Source organism: Delphinapterus leucas, chromosome 10, assembly GCF_059928025.1.
Source record: "Delphinapterus leucas isolate spDelLeu-1000000601 "Yukka" chromosome 10, BTC_Dleu_Yukka2, whole genome shotgun sequence".
Lineage (NCBI taxonomy): Eukaryota > Metazoa > Chordata > Mammalia > Artiodactyla > Monodontidae > Delphinapterus > Delphinapterus leucas.
In genome coordinates this window covers 93772136-93787859 of record NC_143138.1, presented here as the reverse complement: position 1 = coordinate 93787859, position 15724 = coordinate 93772136, and the positions used below count along the sequence as shown (strand labels likewise).

Sequence of the window (15724 nt, the reverse complement as noted above, 5' to 3'; positions counted from 1 at the left end):
CCGCGATGACATTGACGAAGGTGGTCTTGCCCGAGTACTGCAGCCCTACGAGCGTCAGCTCCATCTCCTCCTTCCAGAAGAGCGAGCGGAACCAGTCCAGCAGGCGAGAGATGAGAGCCAGCATGATGGCGGCCGGGAGGAAGGACAGACGGGCGAGCGGGCAGGCAGCGGTGACGACGACCTCCACACAAGTGGGCCTCGGCCCGAACCCCCCAACGGCTCCTCGGGACCCCGGCTCGACGCTGGCAGGCACGGGCTGGCGGCGGCAGCGGCCGAAGCCAGGAAGCCGAACGGGTCATATGACTTGCCCTACCCCCCACGCTTGTCCCCGCGCTGCCGTCTGCGCCCACGGCAAGAGCGGCGGGCCCCCACCCCCACCCCCCGGCCAGGCGCGCCCGCCGCCTACAGCGCCACCTGTTGGGGCCTCCGTGCAGCACCGCGTACCTGCGAGCCGCCCTTGGGCTCCTTTCCTACTACCCTCCTTGGCTCATTCATATTGGTTCATTCATCTTTCATCCTCTCTACAATTGTTTATTGACAGTCCGCTCTGTGCAGAAAGACTTCAAAACTCTGGGGATACAGCATGGAAATCCCTGTCGTATGTAATAAAAGATGGAAGCCACAAGTATTTATCAGTAGAGAAGTGATAACTCCAGTATGTTTCCAAAAGGGAATACTATAGAGCTGTTTAAAAAAGAATGAGAAAGTTCTATATAAACTGATATGGAATGATGTCCAGGAAATATTTTGAAGGAACATAAATGCAAGAGGCCAACTATGTATTAAATGACATCTTCAGTATAAGATGGGAAAACAAGAATATATATGTACATATATACAAATACGTAATGTAGTTGCATAAAGAGATACTGGGAGACTAGTAAAAATGGTTTTCTATGGGGGTCAGGGAAACTGGATAGTCAAAAACTGGATAGTTCCCAGAAATGGGAATGAGCCTTCTCTGGATATCTTTTTATATCATTTTCACTTTCAACCATGTAAATGAGTCACCTGTTCAAAAGTTTAATTTAACTAAAAAGTACACTAAAATATCTGCAAGGTTTTCAAATTTTAAAAAATACCTTCCCCTGAGGAGCTTACATTCCAGGGGGGAGATATGTAACATAATAAACAAATAAATATAAGATATAATGCCAGGTAGTACTGAGCATTATAAAGAAAACTGAACAAGAAGACACAGGAGTGGTCCCTGTTCTAGGGGTTAGGGTCAGAGTAGACCTCTCAAAGGAGTTGGCCCTGGATGGGAAGACCTGGAGGACATGAGAATGAGAGGCAGGCACACATCTGGTGGAAGCACGTTTCAGACAGAAGGAACAGCACAGACTCTGAAGGGGAAAGGCACATGGAATGCTCTAGGAAGAGAAAGACAGTCCGTGTGGTTAGCTCAGAATCCTAATACTAAGAGATATGGATGGAGAAAGATGCAGGGACCAGAGGAAGTAGGGTATGGTCGCCCTAGTTCAGGTCTTGATATGATGGGGAACTCGGAGAGTGAACCAGTTTATATTTTTAAAAGTTTTCTCTGGCAGCTCCGTGCAGAACTGACTGTAGGAAGGCATTATGGGTTGAAGTGTGTCCCCACGAAAGATACATTGGAGTCCTAACTCCCAGTACCTCAGAGAGTGGCCTTCTTTGGAAACAGGGCCATTGCCAATGTAATCAGTTAAGATGGTCTTAGTGGAGTATGGTGGACCCTTAATCCAAAATGACTTCTTCTCCTCAAGAAGACTAGAAGATACACAGACACAGGAGGGGAGAGACCCATGGGACAACAGAAGCAGAGACTGAAGTGTTGCAGCTTGCAAGCCAGGGAACACCAAGGAATTGCCAGCAAACCACCAGGAACTGGAAGAGAGGCACCAGGAATTGGAAGAGAGGCACCAGAAACTGGAACAGATTCTCTCTCACAGCCTCAGAAGGACCCAACCTTGCCAATACCTTGATCTTGGACTTCTGGCCTCCAGAACTGTGAGGCAATACATATATGTGGTTTTGAGCCACCCAGTCTGTGGTCCTTTGGTATGGCAGCCCTAGCAAATTAATACAGAGGGAAAGAGCAGAAGCAGTGAGGTGGGTTCAGAAGCTCTTATACTAGTGTAAGGGAGTGATGCTGGTGGCTGGGCCCAAGACTTTGGACACACTTAGGTGTCGGCTGCCACGGACCTTCCGTTCTAGAGAGAAAGACAGTGAACAAGTCAACAAACTAATTTCAAAATGAAAAGTTGAACACTCCTCAACCTTTACAATTATCATAATTTCCTTCACCTCTAAAACCATTTAATAGAAAAGTCACTTCTTACCTCCCGATTCTAGTTTCACAGTAAAAAAACACAAAACCCCTTTTATCAGGTGTTCCCAGTGGTGAGGACTCAGCACTTCCACTGCCCAAGTTCAATCGAGTTCAATCCCTGGTCGGGGAACTGAGATCCCGCAAGCCACGCAGCAGGGCCAAAAAAAAAAAAAAAAGAAAAGAAAACTTTATAAATTATTTTTTATCATAAAAGCACAATATGATGGTTGTAAAACCATCAACTAGTAGAGAGGTATGATAAGAAAAAGAGAATCTGTCTATTGGCATCCTCAATTCCCCATCTCTGAAAAACCCATTTTAAGAGTTTACTCTTTTTTGATCAAACAAACATTTATACACATATACGGGGTAGAGAATTTTCTCTTATGCACAAAAATGGGAACATGTTGTAGGTATTATTCTAGAGCTTCCTTTGTTCAGTTATAGTTAAATACATTTCATTAAAAAGAAAGGCATAAATATTCAAATAGATATTCAAAACTTATCATTTCCTAATCACTTTAATACAGTTTACTATTAGCTATATTCTTTTCTTTTTAAAATAAATTTATTTATTTATTTATTTTGCTGTGTTGAGTCTTCATTTCTGTGTGAGGGCTTTCTCCAGTTGTGGCGAGCAGGGGCCACTCTTCAACGCGGTGCACGGGCCTCTCACTGTCGCGGCCTCTCCCGTTGCGGAGCACAGGCTCCAGACGCACAGGCTCAGTGGTTGTGGCTCACAGGCCTAGCCGCTCCACGGCATGTGGGACCTTCCCAGACCAGGGCTCGAACCCGTGTTCCCTGCATTGGCAGGCAGATTCCTAACCACTGTGCCACCAGGGAAGCCCTTGGCTATATTCTTGAAGCTATTTACAAGTAGTGTATCCATAGGATGGAAATACCATATAATGGAGAACATTTCTTCCCAACTCCGAGTTCATCGATTCTCATTGGTAGCTTGAAATTAACCACTCTGGGAGTATTTGCACCATGGAAATTGGCAAACACTACAATTTAGGCTACAATTTACCCTTCCCTGGAGAGCCAGTTGTTAGACATTTACTGGCACACTACTGATAGTACCTAATTCATAGCACTAAAGTGAGAATTAAATAAAATAATAGTAAATTATATTAAGTAAGATAATGAAAGGCAAGATGATATACTTTTTGTGTATAGTGTTCATAGTATAGAATGAACCTTCTGATCACAGCTCCTCTACCTATCAGCTGTGTGAACTGTGCAAGCTGTCTAACCTCTCTGTGCCTCTAATTACTGTAAAGGGAGGTAATATTGCTATCAGCAAATAAAAAAGGTTATTGTGAAGAGTAAATGAATTCACATGAAACTCTTATTATAGCACCCGGTGCAGCATTCACATTCACTAAATGCTAGTTATTATTTCTGGAACATAGCGACTCAGGACATTTGGTTAGCAATTCAGGCGCTCAGTTTCTCATTTGTAAAATAGGGGTAAGGATACCACCCTTATTTGATATTTTAACTGAAGAGGCATTTTCTTCTGGAGTCAGTCCATCATATACAAAGTCCTGTGGGTACTCTTCCCTTTGAACTTTATCTAGAGTTAAGTTTTAAAAATGGGAATTCTTCCTATACACTAAAGATGAAAAATCTGTAAGAGGAATTAAGGAAACACTCCCATTTACCACTGCAACAAAAAGGATAAAATACCTAGGAATAAACATACCTAAGGAGAAAAAAGACCTGTACACAGAAAACTATAAGACACTGATGAAAGAAATTAAAATTATACAAAGAGATGGAGAGATATACCATGTTCTTGGATTGGAAGAATCAACATTGTGAAAATGACTATACTACCCAAAGCAATCTACAGATTCAATGCAATCCTTATCAAACTACCAATGGCATTTTTCACAGAACTAGGACAAACAATTTCACAATTTGTATGGAAACACAAAGGACCCCGAATGGCCAAAGCAATCTTGAGAAAGAGAAACGGAGCTGGAGGAATCAGGCTCCCTGGCTTCAGACTATACTACAAAGCTACAGTAATCAAGACAGTATGGTACTGGCACAAAAACAGAAAGATAGATCAATGGAACAGGATAGAAAGCCCAGACATAAACCCACACATCTATGGTCACCTTATCTTTGATAAAGGAGGCAAGAATATAGAGTGGAGAAAAGAAAGCCTCTTCAATAAGTGGTGCTGGGAAAACTGGACAGCTACATGTAAAAGAATGAAATTAGAACACTCCCTAACACCATACACAAAAATAAACTCAAAATGGATTAAAGACCTAAATGTAAGGTCAGACACTGTAAAACTCTTAGAGGAAAACATAGGCAGAATACTCTAAGACATAAATCACAGCAAGATCCTTTTCGACCCACCTCCTAGAGAAATGGAAACAAAAATAAACAAATGGGACCTAATGAAACTTAAAAGCTTTTGCAAAGCAAAGCAAAGCATACACAAGACGAAAAGACAACCCTCAGAATGGGAGAAAATATTTGCCAATGAAGCAACTGACAAAGGATTATTCTCCAAAATATACAAGCAGCCTATGCAGCTCAATATCAAAAAAACAAACAACCCAACCCAAAAATGGGCAGAAGACATAAATAGACATTTCTCCAAAGAAGATATACAGATTGCCAACAAACACATCAAAGGATGCTCAACATCACTAATCATTAGAGAAATGCAAATCAAAACTACAATGAGGTATCACTTCACACCAATCAGAATGGCCATCATCAAAAAATCTACAAACAGTAAATGCTGGAGAGGATGTGGAGAAAAAAGAACCCTTCTACACTGTTGGTGGGAATGCAAATTGATACAGCCACTATGGAGAACAGTATGGAGGTTCCTTAAAAAACTAAAAGTAGAACTACCATATGGCCCAGCAACCCCACTACTGGGCATATACCCTGAGAAAACCATAATTCAAAAAGAGTTATGTACCACAATGTTCACTGCAGCTTTATTCACAATACCCAGGACATGGAAGCAACCTAAGTGTCCATCGACAGATGAATGGATAAAGATGTGGCACATATATACAATGGAATATTACTCAGCCATAAAAAGAAACGAAGTTGAGTTATTTGTAGTGAGGTGGATGGACCCAGAATCTGTCATACAGAGTGATGTAAGTCAGAAAGTGACAAACAAATACCGTATGCTAACACATATATATGGAATCTAAAAAGAAAAAAAAATAAAAGGTTCTGAAGAACCTTGGGGCAGGACAGGAATAAAGACACAGATGTAGAGAATGGACTTGAGGACACCGGGAGGGGGAAGGGTAAGCTGGGACGAAGTGAGGGAGTGGCATGGACATATATACACTACCAAGTGTAAAATAGCTATCTAGTGGGAAGCAGCCACATAGCACAGGGAGATCAGCACGGTGCTTTGTGACCACCTAGAAGGGTGGGATATGGAGAGTGGGAGGGAGATGCAAGAGGGAGGGGATATGGGGATATATGTATACGTAGAGCTGATTCACTTTGTTATACAGCAGAAACTAAAACAAGAATGTAAGGCAATTATACTGCAATAAAGATGTTAAAAAATATGTAAATAAATAAATAATAAAAATGGGAATGCAGGATCATGTGCTCAGATATATTCCCAAGTCATGCGTAAAGGTCAGGAATCCCATTGTCCTGGGAATGTGGATGAAGAGGACAAGGCAAGTGATCAGAATAACCCATGTGTTTGCTACATGGCTGTTGTATAAGAAATGGCATCAGACCTGGACGCATCCTTGAAGACCATTCTAGTTTTGGCTATCAGAAAAAGAATTTGAAAAAGAATAGATACATGTATGTGTATAGCTGAATCACTTTGCTGTACACTTGAAACTAACACAACATTGTTAATCAACTATACTCTAATATAAAATAAAAAGTTTAAAAAATTAAAAAATAAATAAATACAATAAAATAAATAACTCTCCCCAGGTGGGTGAGAAGTTGATCTGTGAACTTAGTTCCAGATCCTCCATTCTTTGGCCACTGAATAAAGCTTGTGCTGTGTCGATCTCAAAAAAAGAGAGAGAGAGAGAAGAAAACTGAGGCACGGAGGAGGAAATATCACAGCTAGCGACATGATTTTCAGTTGTAATCTTAAGAACAGGGACCATTTCTACTTAAACTAATAAAGTCATTCTGAGAAAATGAGTAGTTAGGGTCTCATCTCTTAGCTGTCTGTTTTGTCAGCCTCATATTTGTCTAATGAGATAATAGTTTTGGACAAGGAATAAGACGGGTGTGACACATTCCATATGCTCCCACTGGCCTAATTATCAGTTTCACAGCATTTTAAAATGACAGCACCTGAGCCTTCTCCACAGGACATGGCCGCATCTTGGCCAAGTCAGTCAAAGAGCCAGAATCTTTCCTTAGCCATGGACGTCAGCCCAGGTCACAGAGAGAGCCCTTCAAAATTGACAAGGGGCAGAATGCCAGCTTTGTCTTTTAAAAAGAGAGCGTCAACCTCGGGAAAAGGAAAGCAAGAACCAGTTAGGGAATTCTCTTTAGAAGGAACACTCCTCATTATTCTAAAACTGAACTCGTCAACCCCGTTGTAAGAAAAGTCAATGATTTGAGAATTCCAAGGGTGGAAAACAGATACTAAACAGATGCTCAGGGTGATGCAAAGAGCACTCTGCTGGCAAGGAAAAGCCTTACCTTGAATAAAAAGTTCTTATTCTGGCTTTAAAACCTAAACAGTGACCTTGGGCAAGTCACTTTCCTCTTCTGGGCTTTAGTTTCAACTGTCTATGAAAGGAACCAAGTGAGGTAAAGAAATGAAATAAAATGCAACAAAGTAGAAGAAACAATAGAAAAAGAAAAGAATACAGGTACTGGATAGAAGCATTAACTTTTTTCAAATAGATCTCTCCTTCATCCAGGTCATCTGTGCTTTTTGGTGGATTTGATTACTGGTCAGTGTTATGGTCTCGGGGGTAAAAGTGTAAGCAGATAGGGAAGGGGGTGGCGGTCCTGGAGAAAGAGAACTAGGCCTGGCTTTCTTGACCTAAGAGAAGCCATTTTTGGCCTAAGCCATTTTGTGATCTCAGCCTGGCCACAATGTTGATCTTTGAGCAGGTCTCAGTAACTAATGATCTGAAGTAAACAAGGGAAGACAGGAACAAAAGAAAAGCAGTCAAGAAAACAATAGTTCAGCAACAAAACAGAGTCCTAGTTCCTCCTCAAGGGATATACCTAACAACCTGACACAGATCTCGAAGTTTTGCAGAAACTAAGGCCCCACCGCGGTGGAGGATGTTAACAACATGCTGAGATCCCAGACTGGTCAGAACCCAAGGAATGATGATGTTGACCTTTCACCCTCGCCCCGTTATGACAATCAAAAACGGCTCCAGACACGGCCAGATATTCCTCGGGGACAAGATTGCCCCCAGCTGAAAAACCACCAGATTCGACATTCGTTCTTTTGTTTTTTTCCTATTTCCCACTGTCCTGTCCTTCAAATCCAATCTGGGGCAATGGTGGGAGTGGCAGGAGGGGCCCCCCAGGTAGGAGGAGTATTTTATCACTGACATTTTCAATACTGCAGCACAGCAGTACTAAAAAGCAAATAAATTACTGTTGGTTTGTTATCGGGTTTATCTTCTCACCAGGAAATGCACCCCTTTATTGCGGCACCCAGCATCCCTCCCCCTTGCTAGGCCATTGCTCGGTGCAGTGCTTCTTCCCCTGCACCCGTTATTCTTACACCATAAAAAACAACCTGCTGTCACTTTAAATGGCTGCGCACACTTCAGGTTCAGTAACAAATATATTCAGTTTTAAGAAACTGACCAAAAAAATTATTTCAGGTAAAATTTCTCCTGCTGCCTAGTTTGAGCCAGCTGCAGACTGGACCTTTGGGAAGGGATATAGGACAAGATTGCCTGCTTCTGTTTCCCGGTGTATTCGCTTCCCAGGGCCGCTGTGAAAAAGGATCACAGACTGGGTGGCTTAAACAACAGCAATGTTTTGTTTTACAGTCTGGAGGCTGGAAGTCTGAGATCAAGGTGTCAGCTGGGCTGGTTCCTTCTGAGGGATGTGAGGGAGCATCTGTTCCAGGCCTCTCTGGACGCAGGGAGCCGGGTGTGGGGGGCTGGAAAGTGTTGACTTGACCCACGAGGCCACAGTAGGTGCTGGCACTCTCTGGGTGCGGTAGATATTTCAGGCTGATGGTTTCCCTCACGGAGCACTGGAAACATCTCACCTGCAGTTCACTGGATTCAGGCAAGTGCATCTCTATTTCAGCAGGTGGCTTAAGGTTGCCTTCTTTTAGAATCAGAGCACCCAGGAGCCTTTTTTCTGCTGAGATCTCCTCACTCCACCAGGAGGTCGCCACAGACAAGACCTAAGACAGCTCCACTGCCGTTCTCTCCACAGGGGATCCACATCTGGTCCCCTGAGAACACTCACTGAAATTTGCCTTCACAAACTGTGGGGATAAGATTGCCCCCAGTGTGGTAACACCTTTTTCTCTTCGGTCAGAACAGCTAGTCAACCCAGTGCCACACGTTTTAGATTTCCCAGGCGGCCTCTCCAAGGGGTCCCTTTAAAGCCCCTTTCCCTAGGTTTAAGTTAATGAGAACGAAAGGACTCAACTCATCCACGGTTCTCTCTCCAAACACTTTTTCCTTTAATTTCCCCCTCTGGGTCCCTTTCCTACCCTCAGTGGGAGGAGTTCAGCACCTCCAAGCCATCCCTTTTTGCACATCCTGCACGGCGACCTGACACATCTCCTTGACATGTGACATCTATTATTTTGGTGTTTCAGTCAAAAGCAGAACCAGATGGTTTCCCTGAACCGTCTTTTACCCTATTATTTACAAGGCTGAGGCCCTCTGAAAGCAGGGATTGTCTTACTCAACTTGGCGTCCCAAGCCTCCAGCTGCGGGTCTGACCCCTGGTAGGGGGATCTGTAAATGTTTCCCAATGAATGAACGCCAGTTTCCAGTCCTCTCCACGTTCGGATCCCTCTTCTCTGACAACGTTTCAGTTTGGTTTTATTAAAGTCCTAAAGCAACCTTTGGTAATGGAATAAAGAGACAAGCGTAGAAAAGGGAGATGGAGGTGAACTTCGTCCAGCTTCGGAAAGGATGCCTCTGATTCGGGCAGGCGGGATGCACACAGGCAGAGGGGCGGGCGGAGCAGACGCGCCCCCCGCTGCGAGGCTCCCCGCGGTCTCGGAGAGGCGCCGCTGCCTTTGAGCTCCAGCTGGCGGCTGCCGGGCGCACTGCAGGGCTCCTCCTGGCTGCGGGAGGAGGGACCACTGCTCCCACGCGCAGCGGGATCGTCTGGGATGCTCCGGGAGATTTTCATTGGCTGCCAAGACAAGTTCAAAGGCGGCCTGGAAGCTTTCAGGATAGACACGTCCGTCCAAAACGCCACCGGCGTTGACCAGACCCAGGCAGGTGGTCTGCCCTGCGGATGTGCTGAGGGAAGACTGACTCAGGGCATCCAAAGAAAACTTTGTTAATAACATGGGGTTCCACATACCGCTCTGGGGCCAAAAATATGCTGTGGAACAGAAACACTTGAATCGACCTTTCAGATTTTTTTGAAAAGGGTTCATTGTTATTGCACTGGTTGCTTGTAAGAGAAGATAAAGGCACGTGGGGAAATAAATTTTGACATGAGAGGCATTTTTTATAAAATAATTTACGTAATATATATATAATAGAAGTAGCTTCTGATTGGCGTAAATACTTTGAACAACCCAGATGTGTATAAAGTAGAAAATATGAATCACTATCCCCTCCCTGGCACCCCAGCTTCACTCCCTCTCCAGAGAGGTAATCATTATTAGACAGTTTGGTGAGTTTTCGTCAGTAATGGTAATCGTGGTAGTAAAAGTAATAATAATAGCAAAAATGGATCAAGGACTCACTTATGCGTCAGGCACTGTCCTAGGTCCTAGGCATTGGGATCTCAGTGAACAAAACAGAAAAAAACAAAACCCTCTTGAAGTGTTTGTTCTACTGGTCTGATCTTCAAATGGGCCAGGAAAACCACAGTCCCTGATGATCTGTTGTCAGTAACCTTTCTGCGACATATGTGGTAATTTAATAAGAATAATAATTCCTTATGCTTATTTAACCAGTATGAATTGCTTCCTGATCCCTGGGTTAGCAGAAACTTTATGTCTTTATTTTTGAAATTGAATTAGGACCCGTTCACAGCCTTATATATCAAGATTAGAAGGGAGTCTGGTATCTGTCTGTTGAGGTGCTCTCTCTACCTTGGCATGCAGGATTCTAGAGGGGATCTTAGGATCCAAGAAGGGGGTCTGCTCGACTTCCAACAGGAAGCATCCTGACTTCTGAGTCCAGAGTTGACCAGAGCTGCTAATGTTCCAAGCTACTACTTGATGTCATTGTCAGAAATGAGCCACCCACTACATGGGGTGACCCAAAATATTGAACCATCTGTATACCATGGGTATCAACCGATCAGAGGACAAGCAAGCTGCAGTGCCAGTGCAGGGTGCTGGGACCCCCATCATTCCTGAACCTAACCTTTGTTCATTAGATCATGGATACTGGAGGGGAGGGTGGGGAAGCCAGGTCAGAGTCATCGCGGTAGAGGGGACACTTGAGTAGGCGGAGGATTGAGGCAGTGGCTAATGAGCCGCCATTACAAACGTATTCCAATATGTCGACCACCCATAGAGCCACACCTGTGTGGGCAGGTAAATAGCCCAGCTCATGGTCTGTCAAGTGGGGTTGCTGAGGGTGGGAGTGGATTCTTGCTTGCCCAATTCCATGCCCTAGACAGTGCATCCCTGAAGAAAGGTAGATGATGTCTGTTCCTTTCCTTGACCCACGGAGCCCTTCACTGCACTCCACAATATTTGAACCCAGTTCTTACAGACATGCTCCCATGAGGTCATCCCTCCTCAAAGGGTCTGCCTCTGCGTGGGCTCTGCAGTCTGGTGGAACTGACATCACTTGCCTCCTTCTTATTCCCAAAGGGAGCTTCCCAAAGAGTCATTTGAGCTTTTGGATATAAAATGCTGATTTCACCATATTTTCTAGGCAATGGCATTGGCCCCATCTCTTCTAAGAATGGCTACCACAAACCCTTGGCACACAGATGTGCATATGCCAGACACACACACACACACCCTCTGAAGAAAGCTCCCTGTATTTTACGGGTTCTCAAACTTCAGGAAACGTAAAATGCAAATTTCCAGGACTCCCTCCCTCAAGAGTCTAGTTAATCAGGTATCCAGTGCGACACAGATTTTTGTATTTTAAACAAGACACCTCTCAACAATTGGCTCTGAGGCAGATGGTCAGACGAAAACAAACACCCACTGTTCCTCAACAAGGACTTCAGCTCCATTTACAAATCACTTTGTGTTTTGCAAACAATGACAGGTGTGTTGCCCTCTCCAAAGCCCTAATGCTGAACAGAGAAGTAAATCATAAACTCTAAATTTGGTTGTTACACTCACCCTATTAGTCTGTTTCCTTTAAGTCGTCCCTGGCAAACATGCCCAGAGATTCCTTTTGAGATTGGAGGTTATTGCAAGGATACAAGGGAATCTGAGGTAGCATGGTACTTTTCCCCAACCATGTAATCTATCTACATCCCAATGCTTCTTTGATCAATGTTCACGGAGACTTGAGGCTCAGGAGATAGCCCGAGTCAAGTACCCATCTTTATGTTTGTTCATTTAGAATATATATTTCCCCCCAAAGGGCTTATGATTGGTCAGCTCTTCACCGAGCAGAGTGGAATGCTCTTCTGAACAGTTTCACACCCCACACAGCCTCAGAGGGTGGAGTTTCTCATGTTCAGACAGCTTTGGTGCCATTTCTGATCCAATGACACATGACCTGAGACGTGAGTTCATTTTTCAAATTATACGACAACTCTTGGAAGAAAGCCCCTTGTAGGAATATTTTCCCCAGAAGGAGATAAGGGCAAGCAGGCTCTTGAAGGTTCATGGAAAACTCTTGGCTTCTCCGTGTGTTCTCCATTGACTGGGGGCACGTGGTATATACATACATCAGAATACTATTCAGCCTTTGAAAAGAAGGAGATTATACCATGTGTGACAACATGGGCGGACCTAGAGGATACTATACCAAGCGCAATAGCCATTACAGAGAGACACGTATTGCATGATTCCACTTCTATGACATTTCTAAAACAGTCAAATTCATAAAAGCAGTGACTGGAAGAGCAGTTACCAGGGGCCAGGAGGAGGGGGATATGGGGAGTTATTCGTCAACAGGCATGACGTTTCAGTTAAGAAGAATTAGTTAAGTAAGAAGAGATGTGCACTATAACATTGTACCAACAGTCAACAATAATATACTATACACTGAAAACTTGCCAAGAGGATAGATCTCATGTTAAGTGTTCTTACCAAAATAAAGGAGTCTTTTCATACCGGAACCTTGCTTTCCATCATGCTGAACGTTCACTTCCTCCTTCAATTCTCAGCCCAGTACTTAAAAACTCATTGTGTGTGAATGACCAAAAATTTTTCTTTGTTACTTCTACTCAGAGTTTTTGTTCCATTTTGAAAACATACGTGTGTGTGTGTGTGTGTGTGTGTGTGTGTGTTACTTTTTCAAGGCTTCTGGTCAATGGTGCACAGAATTTAGCCACCCAAGGTCTGTTGAGAAGATAAAAGAAATTTTTTTATACCACTGAAACCACAACTATGAAGGAAAACAAAATAAAGGAGCCAGGAGCAGAGCTAAAACTGGGGGCGGGGGGGGGCGGGGCGGAATTCTAAAAGGTAGAAGCAAAATGGAATTTGGTGAAGACAGAAAAGAATAGAGAGGAATCACTCAGATAAAGAGCAATCCTTCCCAAGGATGAGAGAAGCTTGAGGGTGGGAGTCCACAGGGAAGGGCAGCTGGGAGGCCATCACGGGATTAACAGCAGTGTTCTGGCCATGTATTGCTGGGCTGCAAACGACCAAAAACTTAAAACAATGACAATATTTATTTGCTTACAAATCTACAGTTGAGGCAGAATTCACTTAAAACAATGACAATATTTATTTGCTTACAAATCTACAGTTGAGGCAGAATTCACTGGAGACAGCTGTGTCTGCTCTTCTCAGCACTGGAGCAGTTCAAACATGGGGGCTAGATCACCAGGGGCTGCTTGGTATCTCTGTGTGATTTCTACAGATGGTCTCTCCAGTGTGGTGGCTTCAGGGCAGTTTGGCTTCTTACATGGCAGCTCAGGGCTCCAAAGGGACATATCCTGAGAAATAGCCAGGCAGATACTGAATTGTCTTTATGACTTAGCTTTGGAAGTCGTATAGCATCACTTCCACTGCAGACAGTTCAAGGGGAAAGAACATAGACCCACTTCTTGATGGAACAGTGTAAGCATCAGGTTTAAGAAGAGTATATTAGGGCTTCCCTGGTGGTGCAGTGGTTGAGAGTCCGCCTGCCGATGCAGGGGACACGGCTTCGTGCCCCGGTCCGGGAAGATCCCACATGCCGCGGAGCGGCTGGGCCCATGAGCCATGGCCGCTGAGCCTGCGCGTCCGGAGCCTGTGCTCCGCAACGGGAGAGGCCACAACAGTGAAAGGTCCGCGTACCGCAAAAAAAAAAAAAAAAAAAAAAAAAAAAAAGAAGAGTATATGAGAGGGGATAGTTTCGTGTGCCCATCTTTGGAAAATACAAACTGCCACAAATTACGTTTAGACCAGCTGCACCAGATAATTACGGAAAACCAAAACAGTGAAGGGTCAAGATGAACAAACACAACTGACCCGGGAAGGAAGCAAAAAAATTCAGGAAACGCAGATTTAATTTTTTAATAAAAACTGATTAGGACCATCAAAATTACTTGAGAATATGTTACATCCATAAAATAATATAGGCTGATATGAGAAAGACATAAGCCAAATAAAAGAATCTGACCAAAGTTAATTATTGGATGGACTGGCTGGATAATAGAAAAGGTACAGTGAGGACCAAGACAGCAACCTAGAAGATAATCTTGAAAAAATCCCCTACGATGTAGAGCAAAAAGCAAAGAGTGAAAACTCTATTTTTTAAAAGCTGGTCTTTAACCAGAGGAGTTGAAAACTTATGTCTATACAGTAACTTGCATAGAGATGTTTATAGCAGCTTTATTCACAACTGCCAAAACTTGGAAGCAACCAAGATGTCCTTCAGTAAGTGAATGGGTAAATAGACTGTGGTACACCCAGACAATGGGTTATTATTCAGCACTAAAAAGAAATGAGCTATTAAGCCACGAAAAGACAAGGAGGTACCTTAAATGCACATTACTAAGTGAAAGAAGCCCATCTGAAAAGGTTACATACAGTGTGATTCCAACTATATGACATTCTGCGAAACGCAAAACTGAGACAGTAAAAAAGATCAGTGATCACCAGGGCTTGAGGGGAAGGAGGGATGAACAGGCAAAGCACAGAGGATTTTTAGAGCAGTGAAAATAACTGTATGATATTGCAATGATGGATACGTATCCTTATACGTTTGCCCAAACCCATAGAATATACAACACCAGGAGTGAACCATAATGTAAACTATGGACTGTGGGTGATTATGATGTGTCACTGTAGGGTCACGCTGATTTTTTTTAAAAGTACCGTACTGGTGAAGGCTTCCCTGGTGGCGCAGTGGTTGAGAGTCCGCCTGCCGATGCAGGGGACACGACTTCGTGCCCCGGTCCGGGAAGATCCCACATGCCGCGGAGCGGCTGGGCCCGTGAGCCATGGCCGCTGAGCCTGTGCATCCGGAGCCTGTGCTCCGAAATGGGAGAGGCCACAACAGAAAGAGACCCGCGTACCGCAAAAAAAAAAAAAAAAAAAAAAAAAAGAGGGAAGGGAGAGTGGTGGGTATAAAGGTAGTAAAGAAACTGCACTGAGTTCTTCATAACTCATGGCCTGAAGGCAATAGATACCATCTACAGTCGATAAAACAGGACATGAATATGTATACTGTTGAAAATAAATGTTAACTACTTTCGGAACTTAAAAATCATTAAAAATGGCCATCTCTGGACTTCCCTGGCACTCCGGTGGTTAAGACTTCGCCTTCCAATGCAGGGCGTGAGGGTTCAATCCCTGGCAGGGGAGCTAAGATCCCACATGCCTCGTGGCCAAAAAAGAAACAAAACAGAAGTAATACTGTAACAAATTCAATCAAAAGACTGTAAAAATGGTCCACATCAAAAAATATCTTTAAAAAAAAAAATGGCCATCTCTAAGAGTGAGTGATGGATTCAGGATGAAAATGGAAGTTGAAAATGTTAACTGTTAGTTCCTTCGGATGGCTAAAGTTGGGACCGTGATGGAGCAGATTACTACCTTTACTGTTTTGTTTGTTTAGGGTGGCTGACGGGAGAGGCCAAAGCCTCCCCCACTTCCTTCACAAG

At 43.8% G+C, this 15724-nt stretch overlaps 1 protein-coding gene across 2 annotated transcripts in view; it reads right to left on the bottom strand.

Annotated features, from left to right (window-relative positions):
• Positions 1-301, bottom strand: part of ARL8B (ARF like GTPase 8B) — a 65396-nt gene extending 65095 nt beyond the window's left edge. Inside the window, exon 1 of one of the 2 annotated variants that reach the window (XR_016394753.1) lies at positions 2-156. Coding sequence is in view for 1 of the 2 variants with exons in the window: in XM_022572500.2 (XP_022428208.2) it covers positions 2-124 (123 nt within the window). In the remaining variant the exon portion in view is untranslated. Of the gene's footprint in view, position 1 lies in introns of both variants that reach the window. The other variant, XM_022572500.2, reaches the window with a different exon arrangement.
• Positions 302-15724: the final 15423 nt, after the last annotated feature.